The sequence below is a fragment of the Mus caroli genome, unplaced genomic scaffold (assembly GCF_978045245.1).
Source record: "Mus caroli unplaced genomic scaffold, Mus_caroli_1 scaffold_7, whole genome shotgun sequence".
NCBI classification, from domain to species: domain Eukaryota; kingdom Metazoa; phylum Chordata; class Mammalia; order Rodentia; family Muridae; genus Mus; species Mus caroli.
In genome coordinates this window covers 35306470-35327796 of record NW_028227262.1, presented here as the reverse complement: position 1 = coordinate 35327796, position 21327 = coordinate 35306470, and the positions used below count along the sequence as shown (strand labels likewise).

General features: G+C 47.3%; 1 protein-coding gene across 2 annotated transcripts; it reads right to left on the bottom strand.

Moving 5' to 3' along the window:
* Positions 1-1878: 1878 nt before the first annotated feature.
* Cidec (cell death inducing DFFA like effector c) lies at positions 1879-20685 on the bottom strand. 2 transcript variants are annotated; one of them, XM_085840170.1, is made up of 6 exons: positions 20667-20685; positions 19380-19457; positions 18003-18156; positions 13036-13194; positions 12763-12953; positions 1879-2942 (listed from the first exon to the last, which is right to left on the bottom strand). In XM_085840170.1, exons 2-6 carry the CDS (start codon positions 19430-19432, stop codon positions 2780-2782), a joined length of 720 nt encoding a protein of 239 aa, XP_085696296.1. In that variant the 5' UTR covers positions 19433-19457; positions 20667-20685; the 3' UTR covers positions 1879-2779. The 2 variants fall into 2 exon arrangements, with proteins under 2 accessions (XP_085696296.1, XP_021020671.1); XM_021165012.2 differs by lacking the exon at positions 20667-20685 and adding an exon at positions 19675-19779.
* Between the last annotated feature and the right edge of the window lie 642 nt (positions 20686-21327).

Here is a 21327-nt window from a genome sequence, read left to right as displayed (position 1 = left end):
GTGTATGTATGTGTGTGTGTGTATGAATAGAAGGAGCAGGAGAGAGGATGGTTCATGGCCCACTCAGCTAAGCAGACCTTCCTGTCAATGGTGTCTAGCCCCAGGAAAGTGTCCCCACTTGGACCAGTGGCTGGTCTGGAGGCTATAGCTCCTTTGCTCTTTGGAGGTCTCTCTCCCTGTCCCATGGCAGACTGCCCTCTCTTGTTCCCTTTCTGCAGCTCCTGGGAGAGAAGGAGAATTCAAACTGAGAGGCTGAGAGGGCTCAGAGCCAGGAGGCAGACACAATTAACTGCTGACCTTGGGCCTGGGACAAACACCAGCTCCCATCAGCTCTCTCTGGCTCAGTTACAACTTTGCAGCAGGTGAGGACAGGCAGCTGCCCCAGCAATGGGAAACCAGTGCCAACTGGGCCTCCAGAAGGCCCATCCCTAGAGTCAGACTGCTGCTGAGCCAGCCTCTGGCCACTGCTACACTGTGGGAGGGGCCAGAGAAAGTTGACCTGGCCTGGCCGTGTGTGTTTTTCTCTTTTCATGCGGCTCCAGGCCTGGGACAGTTGCCAGTAGTGGTTTTCCAGACAAGCCTGAGTAACTTGGCCTTTGTCTTAGTGTTTTCCAAATCCAAATGAGCTTTACAGGGAAGACTGTGAGATTACGGAAGCTTTGGATCTGAGAGCAGGCTGAAGCAGGGCTTCCTACAGGCCTAGTTTCTGCTGCTTAAATGAGTTATCTGTCACTAAATAATAAAGATTTGCACTGAGGGGACCTGACCGCCCCACCCCAGATCCCCCTTACTCATTGGTTTCTGCAGTGCTGGGGTCACCGTGCTAGGTTAGAGACTTTCCCTGAAGTTTGCTGAGCATGAACAGGAGCTCTGTACCATCGGGCAGAGGCAGTGACAAATCACCCTGTAGATGGAGCAGGACCTTCCAGACGGAATGTGTGAAATGTCCCAAGATACAACAGGAATCAAAGAAGTGGTTTGATCCACCCGACAGGCAAATTTCATTTAGAAAGGGACACACACATGGATTCCATGGTCTGCCCAAATGGCAAATGTGGCAGTGGCAGCCTTCAAAAACCAACTACAGATTCTTTTTTTTTTTTTTTTTTTTTTTGGTTTTTCGAGACAGGGTTTCTCTGTATAGCCCTGGCTGTCCTGGAACTCACTCTGTAGACCAGGCTGGCCTCGAACTCAGAAATCTGCCTGCCTCTGCCTCCCAAGTACTGGGATTAAAGGCGTGCGCCACCACACCCGGCTCCAACTACAGATTCTTATTCTTAGCCATTGATTGATTGATTGATTGATTGATTGATTGAATCTTGTCTCACAATGTCAGACCTTCTATATTAAAAAGGACTGGGAGTGAGGATGTAGCCCAGCTAGTGGAGCTACATCCTGGCATGCTGACGGCCCTGCCTGCAACCCACAGTGCCATACGAGTTGGCTGTGATAGTTCACACCTGTAACGCTAGCACTTAGGAGATGGAAGCAAGAGGATCAGAAGTTCAAGGTCCTTCACTGCAGAACAAATGTGAAGCCAGTCTGAGCTATGTGAGACTGCATCTAAAAGAACAAACAGGCCACTGGTACAGCTCGGCACGTAAAAGCTGTGCAAGTCTGCCAACCTGAGTTCAATTCCTGGAATGCACAGTGGAACAAAGTTGTCCTCTGACCTCCATACCTACACCGTGGTACTGGCATGCCACTGTGCATGCGTGCACAAACACACACACACACACACACACACACACACACACACACACACACGGAGGCATGCACATACCCGCATGCACACACACCAATAATGATAAATGCTATCTCCTGTAAACGCTGTCTCCTATACATCTTGGCAAATGTTCCAAAGAACACAGGCAGCGATGAGGTATCAGCATAAATAGTTTACTGCAGACTCTAATACCATTCACTCATTAGTGGAAAGATGAGAACAAGAGAGGCAGTTGCATGCCTTTCCCAGGAGACAGGAACTGTGTCCATTCAGGCAATGAGAGCTAAGCTGCGGTTCCACCCAAGTCCAGCTTGGTGAATCTATGAGCTTTTAGGTAACTTACAGGAGGGGCCTGGGTGACTCAGAATCATCTGCATTCCCTAAAGGTCCCTCCCTGGCACAGGTGAGACCCCCCTCCCAAATCTGCATCCCTGGCATGCGGCTTTAGTTAACCTCCACCTCTAACACTCTCTCGAATACCTCATGATCATGTGCAGCTGGGGACTAGGAGGGAGTGATCAGAGTCCCAGGTGAGAGAGCCCGGAGGCCCCCCGCCTCCTTTTCTTCTACTACAGAGTGCTAACCACTCTGGCACCATGGCCATAGACATAGCTGGTGCTGTGGCATGCTGCTCGCTTCGTTGTCTTGATTGGGGCCAAGGTATGATGGGGGCCACCATACCAGTGTCAACTGCATGATGAGTGTGGGCAGCCAGGACTGGGCGGGGGGTGGGGGGGAGCACCAGAGAGGGAGTGGCACGGAAGATGGAACAAGGGGACACAGGGGCAGACTTTGTGCCTGCCAAGGCTAAGTGTTGGTCCTCTAAGCTACCTGAGACAGAAAGGAAGGAACTGGGCCAGGCTAGGAAGTCCTCCTGTGACCAGCCCACCCCAGAGCTCCAGCCCTTCCTGCAATTTCCTTGGTGCTGTGCTGTGAGGGAGGCGCAGGCGGGTGAGAAGCTGTCCAGTTGCCAGGCTCGTAGGTGCTGCTAGCCGAGGGCAGGGTCCCCAGTCACATCCATGGCCTGAGGAAGGCCTCTGAGGACTCAGGTCTTCATTGCAGCATCTTCAGACAGGCTGGGAGGAGGGAGGAGGGCTTGGCCTTGGCAGGCTGTTCTTCCTCGGTGGCATCCAGGAACTGCTGCATGTAGCTGGAGGTGCCAAGCAGCATGTGACCCGTGGCCTGCATGCTGAAGAGGGTCCAGCGGAGCATCTCCCTAGGAGACAGCAAGGAGTTCAGACCAGGCAGAGAGAACACTCCCACTCTCTCCCCAAAGGTTTTCTCTGTCTTTTGATGCTGGCTTGAAGCAAGTGGCTTCGAGTTAGCTTCCTTCCTTCCTTCCTTCTTTCCTCTTTCTTTATCTTTTTCCTTTTTGAGATACAGTCTCACACTGTAGCACAGGCTAGCTACAAACTCATTATGTAGCCCAGACTGGCTTTGAACTCACAGTAATCCTCCTGCCCCAGTCTCCTGAATGCTGTTACAACTATGCACCGTCACATAAGCCTAATTTTTTTGGTTTGGGTTTGTTTTTTGATTTGGCAATTTTTTTTTAAAGATAAAATTTGGAAATATAGTTAGCCTTAGAGTCAATCATCTTTCTGCCTCGGGCCTCCCAAGTGCTAGGTTTACAGACATTCCCTACCATACAGGGCTTAAGTTTGCTTTCCCCTTTAGGAAGATCTAAGCATCATGGCAGTGGGATGACAGAAACACTTCCTAGTACAGACAGAAACCGGGGCCAGGCTACAGCAGTCCTCCCACACACAGCCCTGCTCCTTCTCAGGGGCCAGCTTTTCAGGACCCCTGCTTTTCTCTGTGCTTAATGCAAGTTCTAAAACCAAAGCCTTTTCTTTATCTTTTCTCTTCTTTTTTGAGACAGGGTTTATCAGTGTAGCCCAGGCTATCCCTCTGTAGACTAGCCTGGCCTTGAACCCAAGGCGAGTACCACCACACCAGGCTTTTTATTTTCTTGTGATAATTTGTTTTTGTCTCTCTCTCTCTCTCTCTCTCTTCTCTCTCTCTCTCTGTCTCTCTCTCTCTCTCTCTCTCTCTCTCTCTCTTTCTCTCTCGTGCTGGAGATGGAACTCAAGGCTTTACTCAAGCAAAACCAGCTAATCTACCATTGAACTGTAGCCTCTGCTTTCTTCTTACTATCTTATTCTGAGACAACATCTTACTAAGTTGCCTAGGTTAGCCTTGAACTGACTCTATAGCCTGGGCAAGCCTCTAGCTTGCAATCCTCTTGTCTCACTGAGTTGCTGGTGTTATAGGCCTGTGCCCCAAGGTCTGACTTTACATGTGCTTTAATTCGGCGTCTCCAAGGTTATTTCTCAACCTAGAGAACCGAGGCTTTGCATATAGCCAACCAGGCTTTGAAAGGAATGAAAATGAAGCAGAAACCGGCCTGCCTAGGACCACAGGCCTCATCCGGCTGGATCAGCGCCGGGGTAGCGGAGAGCAGGGTTGCCTGACACCCGCCAGCTACCCACGACCCCCGCCGCAGGATTTTGGGACTGCTGGTGAGTGGAACACAGCTTCTGCTCCAATCCAATTGCGCGGGACCTGAGACTGCATTAGTTAGGGAAGCAGAAACCGGCCTGAGTAGGGCCACAGGCCTCATCCAGCAGGATCAGCACCGGGGTAGCGGGAGCGCAGGGTTGCCTGACACCCGCCAGCTACCCACGACCCCCGCCGCAGGATTTTGGGAGTGCTGGTGAGTGGAACACAGCTTCTGCTCCAATCCAATTGCGCGGGACCTGAGACTGCATTAGTTAGGGAAGCAGAAACCGGCCTGAGTAGGGCCTCAGGCCTCATCCGGCTGGATCAGCGCCGGGGTAGCGGAGCGCAGGGTTGCCTGACACCCGCCAGCTACCCACGACCCCCACCGCAGGATTTTGGGACTACTGGTGAGTGGAACACAGCTTCTGCTCCAGTCCAATCACGCGGGACCTGAGACTGCTCTGGTTGGGGAGAGAGAAATCCGGCCTACATAGGGCCACAACCCTCTTCCGGTCAGAAAGGCACCGGGGCAGCTGGGGCGCAGGGTCTGCTGACCCTCGCCAGCTACCCACAACACCCTCCACAGGATCTTAAGACTTCTGGTGAGTGGAGCACAGCTTCTGCTCCAATCCAATTGCGCGGGACCTGAGACTGCATTAGTTAGGGAAGCAGAAACCGGCCTGCCTAGGACCACAGGCCTCATCCGGCTGGATCAGCGCCGGGGTAGCGGGAGAGCAGGGTTGCCTGACACCCGCCAGCTACCCACGACCCCCGCCGCAGGATTTTGGGACTGCTGGTGAGTGGAACACAGCTTCTGCTCCAATCCAATTGCGCGGGACCTGAGACTGCATTAGTTAGGGAAGCAGAAACCGGCCTGAGTAGGGCCACAGGCCTCATCCGGCCGGATCAGCGCCAGGGTAGCGGGAGCGCAGGGTTGCCTGACACCCGCCAGCTACCCACGACCCCCAGCGCAGGATTTTGGGACTACTGGTGAGTGGAACACAGCTTCTGCTCCAGTCCAATCACGCGGGACCTGAGACTGCTCTGGTTGGGGAGAGAGAAATCCAGCCTACATAGGGCCACAACCCTCTTCTGGTCAGAAAAGCACCGGGGCAGCTGGGGCGCAGGGTCGGCTGACACTCACCAGCTACCCACAACACCCACCACAGGATCTTAAGACTTCTGGAGAGTGGAACACAGCTTCTGCTCCAATCCAATTGCACGCGGGACCAGAGACTGCATTAGTTAGGGAAGCAGAAAAACGGCCTGAGTAGGACCACAGGCCTCTTCCGGCTGGACCAGCACCGGGGTACCGTCAGCTACCCACGACCCCCGCCGCAGGATTTAGAGACTGCTGGTGAGTGGAACACAGCTTCTGCTCCAATCTTTAAATAGTGACAACGATAACAACTAACCCCAGAGATTACCAGATGGCGAAAGGTAAACGTAATAATCTTACTAACAGAAACCAAGACCACTCACCATCATCAGAACCCAGCACCCCCACTTCACCCAGTCCAGGGCACCCCAACACACCGGAAAAGCTAGACACGGATTTAAAAGCATATCTCCTGATGATGATAGAGGACTTCAAGAAGGACTTTAATAACACAATTAAAGAAATGCAGGAGAACACTGCTAAAAAGGCAGAAGACAATAAAGAGGAAGCACAAAAATCCCTTAAAGAAGCACAAAAATCCCTTAAAGAATTGCAGGAGAACACTGCTAAAGAGTTACAAATCCTTAAAGAAAAACAGGATAACATAATCAAACAGGTAGAAGTCCTTACAGAAAAACAGGAAAACACATCCAAACAGATGATGGAAATGAACAAAACCATACTAGACCTAAAAAGGGAAGTAGACACAATAAAGAAAACCCAAAACGAGGCAACACTGGAGATAGAAACCCTAGGAAAGAAATCTGGAACCATAGATACGAGCATCAGCAACAGAATACAAGAGATGGAAGAGAGAATCTCAGGTGCAGAAGATTCCATAGAGAACATCGGCACAACAATCAAGGAAAATGTAAAATGCAAAAAGATCCTAACTCAAAACATCCAAGAAATACAGGACACAATGAGAAGACCAAACCTACGGATAATAGGAGTGGATGAGAATGAAGATTTTCAACTCAAAGGACCAGCAAACATCTTCAACAAAATTATAGAAGAAAACTTCCCAAATCTAAAGAAAGAGATGCCCATGAACATACAAGAAGCCTACAGAACTCCAAATAGACTGGACCAGAAAAGAAATACCTCCCGACACATAATAATCAGAGCAACAAATGCTCTAAATAAAGATAGAATACTAAAAGCAGTAAGAGAAAAAGGCCAAGTAACATATAAAGGCAAGCCTATCAGAATTACACCAGACTTTTCACCAGAGACTATGAAAGCCAGAAGATCCTGGACGGATGTTATACAGACACTAAAAGAACACAAATTCCAGCCCAGGCTACTATACCCAGCCAAACTCTCAATTAACATAGATGGAGAAACCAAAGTATTCCACGACAAAACCAAATTTACACATTATCTCTCCACGAATCCAGCCCTTCAAAGGATAATAACAGAAAAAAACCAATACAAGGACAGGAACCACGCCCTAGAAACAACAGGAAGGTAATCCCTCAACAAACCTAAAAGAAGACAGCCACAAGAACAAAATGCCAACTTTAACATCAAAAATAACAGGAAACAACAATTACTTTTCCTTAATATCTCTTAATATCAATGGACTCAACTCCCCGATAAAAAGACATAGACTAACAAACTGGCTACACAAACAAGACCCAACATTTTGCTGCTTACAGGAAACTCATCTCAGAGAAAAGGATAGACACTACCTCAGAATGAAAGGCTGGAAAACAATTTTCCAAGCAAATGGCATGAAGAAACAAGCTGGAGTAGCCATTCTAATATCTGATAAGATTGACTTCCAACCCAAAGTCATTAAAAAAGACAGGGAGGGACACTTCATACTCATCAAAGGTAAAATCCTCCAAGAGGAACTATCAATCCTGAATATCTATGCTCCAAATACAAAGGCAGCCACATTCATTAAAGAAACTTTAGTAAAGCTCAAAGCACACATTGCACCTCATACAATAATAGTGGGAGACTTCAACACACCACTTTCACCAATGGACAGATCATGGAAACAGAAACTAAACAGGGACACAGTGAAACTAAGAGAAATTATGAATCAAATGGATCTGGCAGATATCTACAGAACATTCTATCCTAAAACAAAAGGATATACCTTCTTCTCAGCACCTCATGGTACCTTCTCCAAAATTGACCACATAATTGGTCACAAAACAGGCCTCAACAGATATAAAAATATTGAAATTGTCCCATGCATCCTATCAGATCACCATGGACTAAGGCTGATCTTCAATAAAAAAATAAATAATAGAAAGCCAACCTTCACGTGGAAACTGAACAACACTCTTCTCAATGATACCTTGGTCAAGGAAGGAATAAAGAAAGAAATTAAGGACTTTTTAGAGTTCAATGAAAATGAAGCCACAACATACCCAAACTTATGGGACGCAATGAAAGCATTTTTAAGAGGAAAACTCATAGCTCTGAGTGCCTCCAAAAGGAAACTAGAGAGAGCACACATTAGCAGCTTGACAACACACCTAAAAGCACTAGAACAAAAGGAAGCAAATTCACCCAAGAGGAGTAGACGGCAGGAAATAATCAAACTCAGGGGTGAAATCAACCAAGTGGAAACAAGAAAAACTATTCAAAGAATCAACCAATCAAGGAGCTGGTTCTTTGAGAAAATCAACAAGATAGATAAACCCTTAGCCAGACTCACCAGAGGGCACAGGGAAAGCATCCTAATTAACAAAATCAGAAATGAAAAAGGAGACATAACAACAGATCCTGAAGACATCCAAAACACCATCAGATCCTTCTACCAAAGGCTATACTCAACAAAACTGGAGAACCTGGATGAAATGGAGAAGTTCCTAGACAGTTACCAGGTACCAAAGTTGAATCAAGATCAGGTTAATGATCTAAACAGCCCTATATCCCCCAAAGAAATAGAAGCAGTCATTAATAGTCTCCCAACTAAAAAAAGCCCAGGACCAGATGGGTTTAGTGCAGAGTTCTATCAGACCTTCAAAGAAGATCTAATCCCAGTTCTTCACAAACTATTCCACAAAATAGAAACAGAAGGTACACTACCCAACTCATTCTATGAAGCCACAATTACTCTGATACCTAAACCACAAAAAGACCCAACAAAGAGAGAAAACTTCAGACCAATATCCCTTATGAATATTGATGCAAAAATCCTCAATAAAGTTCTTGCTAACCGAATCCAAGAACACATCAAAACAATCATCCATCCTGACCAAGTAGGTTTCATCCCAGGGATGCAGGGATGGTTCAATATACGGAAATCCATCAACGTAATCCAGTATATAAACAAACTCAAAGACAAAAACCACATGGTCATCTCCTTAGATGCGGAAAAAGCATTTGACAAGATCCAACACCCATTCATGATAAAAGTCTTGGAAAGATCAGGAATTCAAGGCCCATACCTAAACATGATAAAAGCAATCTACAGCAAACCAGTAGCCAACATCAAAGTAAATGGTGAGAAGCTTGAAGCAATCCCTCTAAAATCAGGGACTAGACAAGGCTGTCCACTTTCTCCATACCTATTCAACATTGTACTTGAAGTCCTAGCCAGAGCAATTCGACAACAAAAGGAGATCAAAGGGATACAAATTGGAAAAGATGAAGTCAAAATATCACTTTTTGCAGATGATATGATAGTATATATAAGTGACCCTAAAAATTCCACCAGAGAACTCCTAAGCCTGATAAACAGCTTCGGTGAAGTAGCTGGATATAAAATTAACTCAAACAAATCAATGGCCTTTCTCTACACAAAGAATAAACAGGCTGAGAAAGAAATTAGGGAAACAACACCCTTCTCAATAGTCACAAATAATATAAAATATCTTGGCGTGACTCTAACTAAGGAAGTGAAAGATCTGTATAATAAAAACTTCAAGTCTCTGAAGAAAGATATTATAGAAGATCTCAGAAGATGGAAAGATCTCCCATGCTCATGGATTGGCAGGATCAACATTGTAAAAATGGCTATCTTGCCAAAAGCAATCTACAGATTCAATGCAATCCCCATCAAAATTCCAAATCAATTCTTCAACGAATTAGAAAGTGCAATCTGCAAATTCATCTGGAATAACAAAAAACCTAGGATAGCAAAAACTCTTCTCAAGGATAAAAGAACCTCTGGTGGAATCACCATGCCGGACCTAAAGCTCTACTACAGAGCAATTGTGATAAAAACTGCATGGTACTGGTATAGTGACAGACAAATAGACCAATGGAATAGAATTGAAGACCCAGAAATGAACCCACACACCTATGGTCACTTGATCTTCGACAAGGGAGCTAAAAACATCCAGTGGAAGAAAGACAGCATTTTCAACAAATGGTGCTGGCACAACTGGTTGTTAACATGTAGAAGAATGCGAATCGATCCATTCCTATCTCCTTGTACTAAGGTCAAGTCTAAGTGGATCAAGGAACTTCACATAAAACCAGAGACACTGAAACTTATAGAGGAGAAAGTGGGGAAAAGCCTTGAAGATATGGGCACAGGGGAAAAATTCCTGAATAGAACAGTAATGGCTTGTGCTGTAAGATCGAGAATTGACAAGTGGGACCTCATGAAACTACAAAGCTTCTGCAAGGCTAAAGACACCATCAATAAGACAAAAAAAACCACCAACAGATTGGGAAAGGATCTTCACCTATCCTAAATCAGATAAGGGACTAATATCCAATATATATAAAGAACTCAAGAAGGTGGACTCCAGAAAGTCAAATAACCCCATTAAAAAATGGGGCTCAGAACTGAACAAAGAATTCTCACCTGAGGAATACCGAATGGCAGAGAAGCACCTGAAAAAATGTTCAACATCCTTAATCATCAGGGAAATGCAAATCAAAACAACCCTGAGATTCCACCTCACACCAGTCAGAATGGCTAAGATCAAAAATTCAGGTGACAGCAGATGCTGGCGAGGATGTGGAGAAAGAGGAACACTCCTCCATTGTTGGTGGGATTGCAAGCTTGTACAACCACTCTGGAAATCAGTCTGGCGGTTCCTCAGAAAATTGGACATAGTACTACCGGAGGATCCAGCAATACCTCTCCTGGGCATATATCCAGAAGATGTCCCAACCGGTAAAAAGGACACATGCTCCACTATGTTCATAGCAGCCCCATTTATAATAGCCAGAAGCTGGAAAGAACCCATATGTCCCTCAACAGAGGAATGGATACAGAAATTATGGTACATTTACACAATGGAGTACTACTCAGCTATTAAAAAGAATGAATTTATGAAATTCCTAGCCAAATGGATGGACCTGGAGGGCATCATCTTGAGTGAAGTAACACAATCACAAAAGAACTCACACAATATGTATTCATTGATAAGTGGATATTAGCCCAAAACTTTGGATACCCAAGATATAAGATACAATTTGATAAACGCATGAAACTCAAGAAGAATGAAGACCAAAGTGTGGACACTGTGCACCTTCTTAGAATTGGGAACAAAACACCCAGGGAAGGAGTTACAGAGACAAAGTTCATAGCTGTGATGAAAGGATGGACCATTTAGAGACTGCGGTATCCAGGGATCCGTCCCATAATCAGCTTCTAAACGCTGACACCATTGCATACACTAGCAAGATCTTGCTGAAAGGACCCAAATATAGCTGTCTCTTGTGAGACGATGCCGGGGCCTAGCAAACACAGGAGTGGATGTTCACAGTCAGCTATTGGATGTATCACAGGGCTCCCAATGGAGAAGCTAGAGAAAGTACCCAAGGAGCTAAAGGGATCTGCAACCCTATTGTTGGAACAACATGATGTACTAACCAGAACCCCAGAGCTCTTGTCTCTAGCTGCATATGTATCGAAAGATGGCCTAGTCGGCCATCAATGGAAAGAGAGGCCCATTGGACTTGCAAACTTTATATGCCCCAATATAGGGGAATGCCAGGGCCAAAAGAATGGGAATGGGTGGGTAGGGAAGTGGGGGGCGCTATGGGGGACTCTTGGGATAGTATTGGAAATGTAATTGAGGAAAATATGTAATAAAAATATTAAAAAAAAAAAAGGAAAAAAAAAAAAAAGAAAGGAATGAAAATCTGGCATATTCTACAAACCAGTGAACCTTGAAAACAGAATTGTTGTGGGAAAAGTCAGTCATGAAAAGACCAACACTGTTTGGCCCTGTATCTATGAGGTATCTAGGCTAGATCAACAGAGGAACAGAAAGTCGAATAAAGGTTAGCAAGGTCTCTGGAGAGGACTGAGAACAACTGTTTACTGTGTACAGCTTCTGCTGCCTGGCACCAAGGTTCTGGAGAGGAAGACAAGGCTTGCACAAATGCTCAGTTACATCACGCTGCTGGGTGAGACACTTAAAGTGGCCACAACAGAAAAGTGTAGGATGTGCATATTTTAGCACATTTTTTCTTTTTCTTTCCCTTTTTCTTTTTCCTTTTCTTTCTTTTCTCTTTTTCTTTCCTCTCTCTCTCTATCTCCTTCCTTCTTTCTTTTCTCTTCTTTTCTTTTCTTTTTGAGATGAGGTCTCATTGTGTATCCTTAGCTGATCTGGAATTTGATATGTAGACCAGGCTACTCTAGAACTCACAGATATTCACCTGACTCTGCCTCCTGAATGCAAGGATTAAAGTCGTGCATTACACCACTTGGTCCTTAGCACTTTTTTTTTAAACAATCACATTAATACCACTAAGTCACTCAGCTGACCACAGTTTGACAGTGCCTTTTATTTTGTGTGCATCTGTGTGCAGTACCCATAGGTGCCAGAAGAGGGCGACAGATCCCTTGGAGCTGCAGAAACGTGGTTATGAGCAGTTTTGAGCAGGGCTGACATGAGTGCTGGAAACTCTTAATGGCTGAGCCATCTCTCCACTGGTGTTGTTTTGTGGTGTTTTGGTTTGTTTTGGCTTGGTTTGGTTTGGTTTGGCTTTGAGACAAGGTCCTATCTGATCCAGGCGTCCCTTGAACTCCTGATCCTCTACCTCCAAAGTACTGGGATTGTAGTTAGGTTTTCACTTTTAACAATGATTAGTTGTGGAAACAGATCAGGATATCAGTGTGTGCTGAGTACTCTCGAGGCCCTGGGCTCTACCCTCAGCACACTCAGGAGAGTTCCTCAGTCAGCTACTATGCAAAGTTTACTTTTGGGGGTGAAAAAATGTACTTTGCTAAACTAGAAAGAAGCCTTAAGACTACTCCCCCTCCTCACTCCCCCATACCCTAATGCACATCAAGCCACTTAGATCCCTGCACAGACAGGCTGTCATTCTTTGTTAGCCCTAGTGTCCACCCAGCCCCTGAGAGAGTTTTGCTTTGGGCAGACAGGTCAGGCCTCTTGTCTTAGTGTTTCTCCCAACCGGACCCTGTCTGTCCAAACCCACTCACTTCACGATGCGTTTGGCCTTGTAGCAGTGCAGATCATAGGAAAGCGAGTATGTGTCATAGAGGGTTGCCTTCACGTTCAGGCAGCCAATAAAGTCCTGAGGGTTCATCTTGTACAGGTCGAAGGTTACCCGGGCCACATCGATCTTCTTAGTTGGCTTCTGGGAAAGGGCTAGCTGGGCTCTCTTCTTGCGCTGCAAGACAAGCCTGTGTAAGCTCGCCTCCGGAACCCCTCCCGAGCTCTCCGCATTCACCCCTGCCCCGGGAGGCCGTCACCTGTTCTGATGGGGGCTTCCACTTCTGCCCCTTCAGCAGGACCATGAACACGGTATCTTTTGCCAGGGCTTGGAAGTATTCTTCTGTCTCCACGATTGTGCCATCTTCCTCTAGCACCAGGGAGAAGGGCTTGTCTTTAAGCTTCAAGATGTCCTGGACCTGGAAAAAGGTTAGTGACGGTCTGCCGTGCCTATGGAGCAGCAGTGCTGAGAGGCAAAGACTTCCGCCAATGCACCCAGCTGCCAGAGAAAGACCAAGGGAGCTGGGTCTTACTAAGGCCCTTAGGTTGGCCTGGACCTCACCATGTAGCACAGGCAGGGGCTGCTGTCTGCTTCTCTCTTCCTGCCTCAGCCTCTCAGGTAACTTGGATTGCAGGCCTATACCACCAGGCCAGTTAAACAGTACTTTAATGTTGTTGTTCATTTCCTTTGTTTTGTTTTTAAGACCACGTAGCCATGGCTGGCCTGAAACTTGCTCTGTGGACCAGGCTGACCTGGAACTCACAGAGATCCACCTGCCTCTATCTCCCGAGTGTTTGGGATTAAAGGCTGTGAGCCACCATACCTGGCCAGCATTTAAAATTTTTATTTTTAATTATGTGTATACGTATGTATGCGGGTGGGTTTGCGCATCCATGTCACATGGCCTGAAGCTAGAGTTACAGGTGACTGTGAGCTACCCAATGTGGGTGCTGGGAACTGAACCGGGCTCCCTTACATGGGCAGTGCATGCTCTTAACCACTGAATACTGACATGGCTGGCCCCAAACTGCACTATTTAAAAGAATTCAGTTTGGCAAAGTATGAAGGATGGTATACACCCATAATCTTAATACTCAAAAGGCAGAGACAGGGGAATTTCAGCTAGCTCAAGGCTAGCTGGTCTGTACATAAGTATGAATGCCAGCCACTACTGCATAGCAAGACCACCCTGTCTCTAGAAAACAAGGGGCATGGGAGTGGGGAAGAAAGGAAGGAAGGAAGAAAGGAAGGAAGGAAGGAAGGAAGGAAGGGAGGGAGGGAGGGAGAGAGAGAGAGAAGAAAGAGAAAGAGAGAAAGAAAGAAAGAAAGAAAGAAAGAAAGAAAGAAAGAAAGAAAGAAAGAAAGAGAGGAAGGAAGAAAGGAAGAAAGAGAAATAAAGAGAGAAAAAGTTTCCAATTCAGTGTTGAGTTGAACTCTGACTGGGTTTGGGAGAATCTGAATACTAATAAACAATCTGTTCCTGTCATTATATCCCATTAAAATAGGAACGTCTAGATCTCTTTGGTATAAATAAAGTAGTAAATTTAAAGTATGCGATCGACTTCTGTATTTGCTTGATATTGAGTACATTTTAAAAAACAGTTCATTCTAAAAAAGTAGCAAAAAAAAATTAAAGTTAAAAAACAGTTAACAGACTGAGGAAAATAACCTTACACAGAGAGGCCCAACTGTACCACCCTATTCCAACAATCCAGTGAAATGAAACAGGACAAATACAAAACCTGGTATATATGCCTGTGAGCATAATTCTCTTTTTTGTCTTCTTTCGTTCTGTGTTTATTTGTGGGATGAGGACTTGGGCTGAGGTTTTCTTTAGGAAAAGTATTCTCCCTACTAAGCTACATCCTCAGGCATCAACTTAAAAAGTATTTCTTAAAGATTTATTTTATCTGCATTAGTGGTTTGCCCGCATGTGTGTCTGTGTTTCACATGCATGGGGTGACCTTGGAGGCCAGATGAGGGCGTCAGGTCCCCTGAAACCAGACCATGGCCGGGGTGGGAATTGAACCTGTGTCCTCTGAAAGAGCAGCCCCTGGCTTTTAACCACTAAGCTATTGTTCTACCCCAACAACTTACTTGTAATCTTGTTCCTGCCAAAGCTATAGATCCTGAGCTGGGGAAACAGGCCGTTCAAAACCGAGAGACAGGAAGTAAAATAACTGTCCTGCCATCTGTAAAAGCTAGCGAGATGGCTCAGCGGGGAAGGATGCTGGCAACGCAAATGTTAACATTTGGGTTCAATACCTGAAGCCCACAGTGGAAGGAAAGAACTGACTCCCAAAAGTTGCCCTCTGACCGCCACATGTGTCCCGAGGTACTGGCATGCCGTACTCAGGCTTAACCATAGACATACATACACTAGTGATTGTAAAGATAACCCTGTCCAGACTTTATATTTGGGGAACTATCGGTGATGCTGCAGCAGGGTCTCGGGATGAGCTTTCCTGGTGTCACAGTGCTTCCTCATTTTGAGGGCCGATGAGCATGCAGGGGAATACCCTCTTGTATAGACAAGGGAAGGATCCAGATGTCATGGCAGCAGGTTGGCTATTTGTTTTCTAATGATCCAGCAAATGTTTTGTATGCTTCTTACAGATTTTATTAGTTTGCTTTGCTTCATATTCGTTTTTTTAAAAATCCTCCACAGCTCGTTCTCTCTGCCTCTCTCTCTCTCTCTCTCTCTCTCTCTCTGTGTGGAGTGCCTGCTCAACATGAACAAAGCCCTGGGTGACTTCACCCAGCACCCTAGCACCCCAACACCCCAGCACCCCAGCATCCCAGCATCCCACAAACCAGGCAACTAGGCAGTAGCACAGGCGATCACCCCAGCACTCAGGAGGTAGAAGGCAGCAGGATGAAAAGTCACATGTCGGTGCTGGTGAGCTAGCTCAGTGATTAAGAGCGCCGACTGCTCTTCCAAAGGTCCTGAGTTCAAATCCCAGCCATCACATGGTGGCTCACAACCATCCATAACAAAATCTGATGCTCTCTTCTGGAGTGTCTAAAGACACACTACAGTGTACTTACATATAATAAAATATAAATAAATAAATAAATAAATAAATAAATAAATAAATAAAAGTCACATGTCAACTACATAGTGAGGTTGAGTTCAACTTCATGGAATCCTATCTCAAACAAACAAACAACAATAAAAACGTCCTCTAGATGGGACTGGTGACTCAGGCCTTTGTAATCTTGGGAACCTGATGCAAGGTAGAGTAGTGGAAGTTCCAGGCTAGCCTGGGCTACATAGTGAGTTCCAAGGAAGTCTAAGCTAAAGACTGAAGCCCTGCCTAACTGCCTAGAGGCAAACCAAGAAACTAACTTAAGTAAGCAAAAGGAATGTAAGTGCCAGTGAGATGGCTCAGCAGGTAAAGGTGCTTAGAGCCAAGCTTGCTGGCCTGAATTCAATCCCAGCCCCACATGATGGAAAGAGAAAACCAACTCTCATGCTCCGATGTCTATCTGTGTCCTGTGACATGCATGTGTGTGCACGCACATGCACACACATACACACACACGCACACACACACACAAAACAAATGGCTAATCATTAAAAAGTAAAATTTAAACTCCTCCTCCAGTAGCATGCAGAGAGCATTGCTGACTCAACAGGCCAGGTGAGGTTCCTATCTCATCCATGCTAACTAACTCTGCTCCTCCCAGGAGCAGACTTGTGAGACCTTTGGAATGACATGGTTACTTGGTAACCACATCTCCAATGCTCTCCCCTCCACTCTGTCCACACCTTTGTGCTGCCAAACACGGAATCAAAGTCCAGGGGGCTGACATCCTCCAAGCCCCGGCAGTAAGAGTCCCTTATGACCTGTCTATGTTACAGAGTCCTCCACAGCTCCCTGTGTCCCCTGGCAATGGAACCCTAACTAGGAGGTCTCAAATTGTACAACTCTAAGCCTTTCTTAAAGTACCCACTGACAAGGAAAACCCCCAGCCTTAGCCATGACCCAGTGTCTGGGGTGGGGGGTATGGATGTAAGGTGTTGGAAGGGGATATGATAAGAAGACCCTAATGATGGAAGTGGTCCCTGGAGCCAAGAGTAAGCCAGTCCTTTTGATTCAAGGCAGGTTCAGCTACATGTCTCATAGGGGACAAAAAAAAAAAAAAAAATCAGTTCCTAGGAAGAGCAGAGTTAATTTGCATGAATGCTTTAGAAACCTCCCAGCTCTCTGCATGCTAAATTGATTCTAACTGAAAACCTACTTCAAACGTTTGGCTTGTGTGGGGCACCTGGACCTGCAGATGTAAGGGTTCCAGCCCCATGCAGCTGATACTAATGGGTCGACACAACAGATAGAAGCAAAATTAGAAGGGGGAAGGGGCAGGGAGAGGCGTGATGGGAACAGGGCCCTGCTCTCCGGACTGCATGCTTCTCCTAGTACCGCAGCTGGCAGCCCTGGGCTTCCAGTAATCAGGGAGTACTAATTTTCCAAAGAAAGGCTTTCCTGGAAGTTCCAGCTTGGGAGAGACAGACAGATGCAGGGAAAGTAGTGTGGGGGTGGGTAGGCGATGCAGACCGGAAGCACTGAAATCCTGAAATCCTGAAATCCTGTTTCCTCAACTCCTGACACGTCTGGAAGGTTGTTTTTATGTTTGTGTAGTTTTACTGTGTGTGAGTTGAAAGGGATGGTGTGTGTGTGTGTGTGTGTGTGTGTGTGTCAAGTCCTGGGCTCTCAGGCATGGCACACCATACCTGGCTCATTTTCCAAGTGTAATAGGAAAAAGAACTGAGAGCCTTTTCATGAAGAAAATACCACCCAGCCAGTTAGTGTGTAAGACAGCAAAGTACTGCCCTCCCTCTGTCACTTGACCATGTCACCTCTCTGTCACACACACTGGTCTCCAGGCACATAATGCCAACCCTCCAGCACTGACACCAGAAAGGAACCTTTTTTTTTTTTTTTCCGAGACAGGGTTTCTCTGTGTAGCCCCGGCTGTCCTGCAACTCACTCTGTAGACCAGGCTGGCCTTGAATTCAGAAATTCGCCTGCCTCTGCCTCCCAAGTGCTAGGATTAAAGGCTGTGCGTCACCACTGCCCAGTGAAAGGAAGCTTTCTTAAGAAAACAACACACGCGCATGCTCATGCACGCACACACAAGCCTGGAAGACTGAAGCAGTTGGCAGCGTCAACTCTCAGCCAAGGCCTGAGGAGAGCCGATGCAGAGTACAGGCAGACTCCTTACCTTGTTCAGGAGGTCCTCCAAGCTATGAGCCATGATGCCTTTGCGAACCTTCCGATCTGCGGTGCTAACACGACAGGGCCTTGCCCTCGGGGTCTCCCGGCTGGGCTTAGACACCAGCTGTTGGGTCACCACTGCCGTGCTCACTGCCACATGCCTGGGGACATCAGTTTGAACTTCAGATGACCTGCCTGCTGCCCACCCCTGCCTACTGAGCTCACATCTGACCCTTCCCTCCAGCCAATCATGGCCCCACTGGGTGGCTTTCTCAAAGCCCATCTGAGGGTGTGCCTCCAATTTGGATGGGCAGGAAAATCAGCAGAAATCTTACTTAAATCAGACTCACTTCTGTGGCTGTGAGTAGAGCCCAAGGGTTTCTATGTCCAACAAGTCCCCAAACTGTCAGGGTTATCTGGTTCTTGGACTAGCCACATTCCCCTCTGGGCTACTCTGCTCTGTGGCCTTGTTCACCTCGCTGTAAAGTTGGGTGAAATGGGGGAGGCAGCCTATAGAGTGTTTTTAGACGCTTGGATCCATGGGGTAGAAAGAAAGGAGCAGAGAGGATGTGAGTCTGGGATTTTCTGGGTTCAAGTTCAAAGTTTGTCTTTGCTACAGAATTGCTAGGCGACAGGTGACAGAATGCTCAGCCTGCCAGTTTCCCCATCGATTGACTTGAGATATTAGACCCCACTCCCCAGTGTAGGCATGAGGCTCCTGGGAGATCAGCAATGAAGGCACCCAGTGCAGAGCCTGACCCTCTCTACTCCAGATGTGACAGGAACCACAATGGTGGCACTCGAGAAGAGTGTAACCTGGCACTTGTCCAGACTGCAGGCTTGGACACCACTGTAGGCAGCTCAGATCTGAATCAGATCTGTCAGGGCTTATGGTAAGATTTTTTTTTTTTCTTGGCTTGTTTTGTTTTAATGGATTCTCTGCTTGCTTGTCTGTTTTTGAGATAGAATCTCACTATGTAGCTCTAGTTGACCTGGAACTTTCTATGCATACTACACTGTCCTCAGATTCACCAAGACCCACTTGCCTTTGCTCCCCAAGTGCCAGGATTCAAATTATATGCCAGCCACCATGCCTGCCCGTATCTGTGTTTCCACTACACACCCACATGACTTTGTTTCTCTGAGACAGGGTAGCCCTGGCTAACCTGGAACTGGAGATCAAGCTGACCTTGAACTCACAAAGATCTTCCTGCCTCTGCCTCCTGAGTGCTGGGGTTTAAAAGCATAACCGCACCCCTCCCCCTGTACCCCTCCCCAGCCACAGCCAGCCCCTAAACGGCTTTTATACCCATTAAAAGTTTGAGAAGTTCTAACTGATGGCTCCTCAGGTTCTCCCTTCCTTTCTATTCCTGGCTCTCCTCACCTGGACAGCGACTTGGGGTACAGGAGGCTGAGAGACTTCATGGCGTAGTCCATCCTTGTCAGTTGGATTGTGTTGGGCCTGGAACAGAGGCAGAAGCTTATCTGGTTAGCGGGAAGGGAGGGGTCCTTCTCTTTCTTTCTTTGACCCAATGCGTCCCAGCCCCCACGCAGCAACCCTCTGCCCTAGTCTCTCATCTGACCACCCATTTCCCCCGAGTCCACAGTAACTACGACTGAGCCAACGTCCACCACCCCCACCCACTCCCCAGCTGCTCCCCAGCCTCAGCCTCACTCACTCCATTGTTTCTCCGACCCAAGCTCTGGTCACACTGTGTGGAGAAGCTGAAGTCAGGGCTGAAGAGGCCCTCACTGATTTGTCCCTGTCTCAGGGGACAGAGTCCACTTCATGTTGGCAGGAGGTGAGTCACACCTCCTGGTGCTGTGAGGGACCTGAAAGTCACCTATAGTCCAGAAACTTCACAGGCAGCCAGACGGTGGAGCCTGCTTGGCCCCAGGGGCCCTTGAGCAATAGAGCCCTTCTGAGGTTTAGCGCTGGCCACGAGAACTTTTCTACTGAACACCATCTAGGTTTGTGCTCTCCAGTACCAAAGCTGCTACCCACACTGAGCCCTTGGCACCATGACTGATGTGACAAAGAGCTGACTCTGCACTTCTATCGAGCCTTAACTAATGTAGGTAACTACTATGGTTTGTAACTCAAGGTACAGGTCTGGGCATCCCAGCTCTGGTTGGGTGGTACTGGGCTCGCATGCCTGTTTTCCTCCCTGTAGCGCTCTTCTCTGGTTCTTGCCTGCTGGGGCTGCAAGCCCCTGAACAGCCAGTCTCTTTACCTGTGGTACAGCTTGTGTCACACTCAGGGCTCCACATAGGCCACCTAGAAGTCCCAGGTTCCCGACTGCCGCCTCAGGAAAACCTTCCCCGATGACTGTCAGAAGGACCCTCCGTCCTGCCCACCCCCTGTCCATGTCTCTGAAGCTCCTGTGTCCTTGCTGTTTCTGTTTTCAGCCCTTAGCACAAGGAGCAAAGATGAACCCAGGAGTGGGCAGGGGACAGAACGGCAACCTCAGCCACGCCAAAGCAGTCAAAGTACTCTTCGCTTCTGATAACGTGGGTTCTCCTTGGGTCACCCCTATAGAGTCACCTCACCCCAACCCAACACTACCCAAGCATACTTGTTCCAACCATGTCCCTTATATACCCGCCATGGCAATCCCCCACCACCTGCTCTCTAGTAGCCACATACCCCAGCTCCTCATCTCCCCCTCACCTCCCAGCCTCCTGGCAATACCGCGTGGCCAGGCACAGCCCAGGCTTCCCTCCATTTTATTTCTGTCTCCTGTGAAGCCACTCCCCTAGCCCCCAGCCCCAGCTGGGGAAAAGAGCATGGGGAATGAGTTCGAAACTCTCCCCTAGGGATTTCAAGTCAGACTGACTTCCAGAAGGCCCTGAAACGGGGAAGAAGGCATCTTTCGAAAGCTTTAGAAGAGGTACTGCCCATGGCACTAGGCAAGAGGGCACAGAAGCAATGGATGTGGCTTATGGTCTGAGTTCCACCCCCACACAGGCTGTCTGTGCTCACACGAGCTGCCTTCTGTGAGCCCTGGGTTCTCTCCTCTGTGTCAGGAGTAACGTTCATGTTGAAGTCAGGTATGGCGGCTCAGAACTGTCATCATGATACTTGGTAGGCTGAGGCTTGAGAAGGGCCATGCATTGAAAACTCTCTCATGCTATAGAGTTGGCCCTGTCTCACAACCCAAAACACACATAATAAAAAACATTGGTGCCGGGCGTGGTGGCGCACGCCTTTAATCCCAGCACTTGGGAGGCAGAGGCAGGCGGATTTCTGAGTTTGAAGCCAGCCCGGTCTACAGAGTGAGTTCCAGAACAGCCAGGGCTATACAGAGAAACCCTGTCTCAAAAAAAAAAAA

What these genes read in the sequence shown, in the direction of transcription:
- Cidec (XM_021165012.2), bottom strand. An exon ending in TACCCCAAGTCGCTGTCCAG is followed by an intron (nt 18,157 to 19,379) that starts GTGAGGAGAGCC and finishes TGATGTCCCCAG; the next exon opens with GCATGTGGCAGTGAGCACGG. An exon ending in AAGGCCAAACGCATCGTGAA is followed by an intron (nt 2,943 to 12,762) that starts GTGAGTGGGTTT and finishes GCTGTCTCCTAG; the next exon opens with GGAGATGCTCCGCTGGACCC.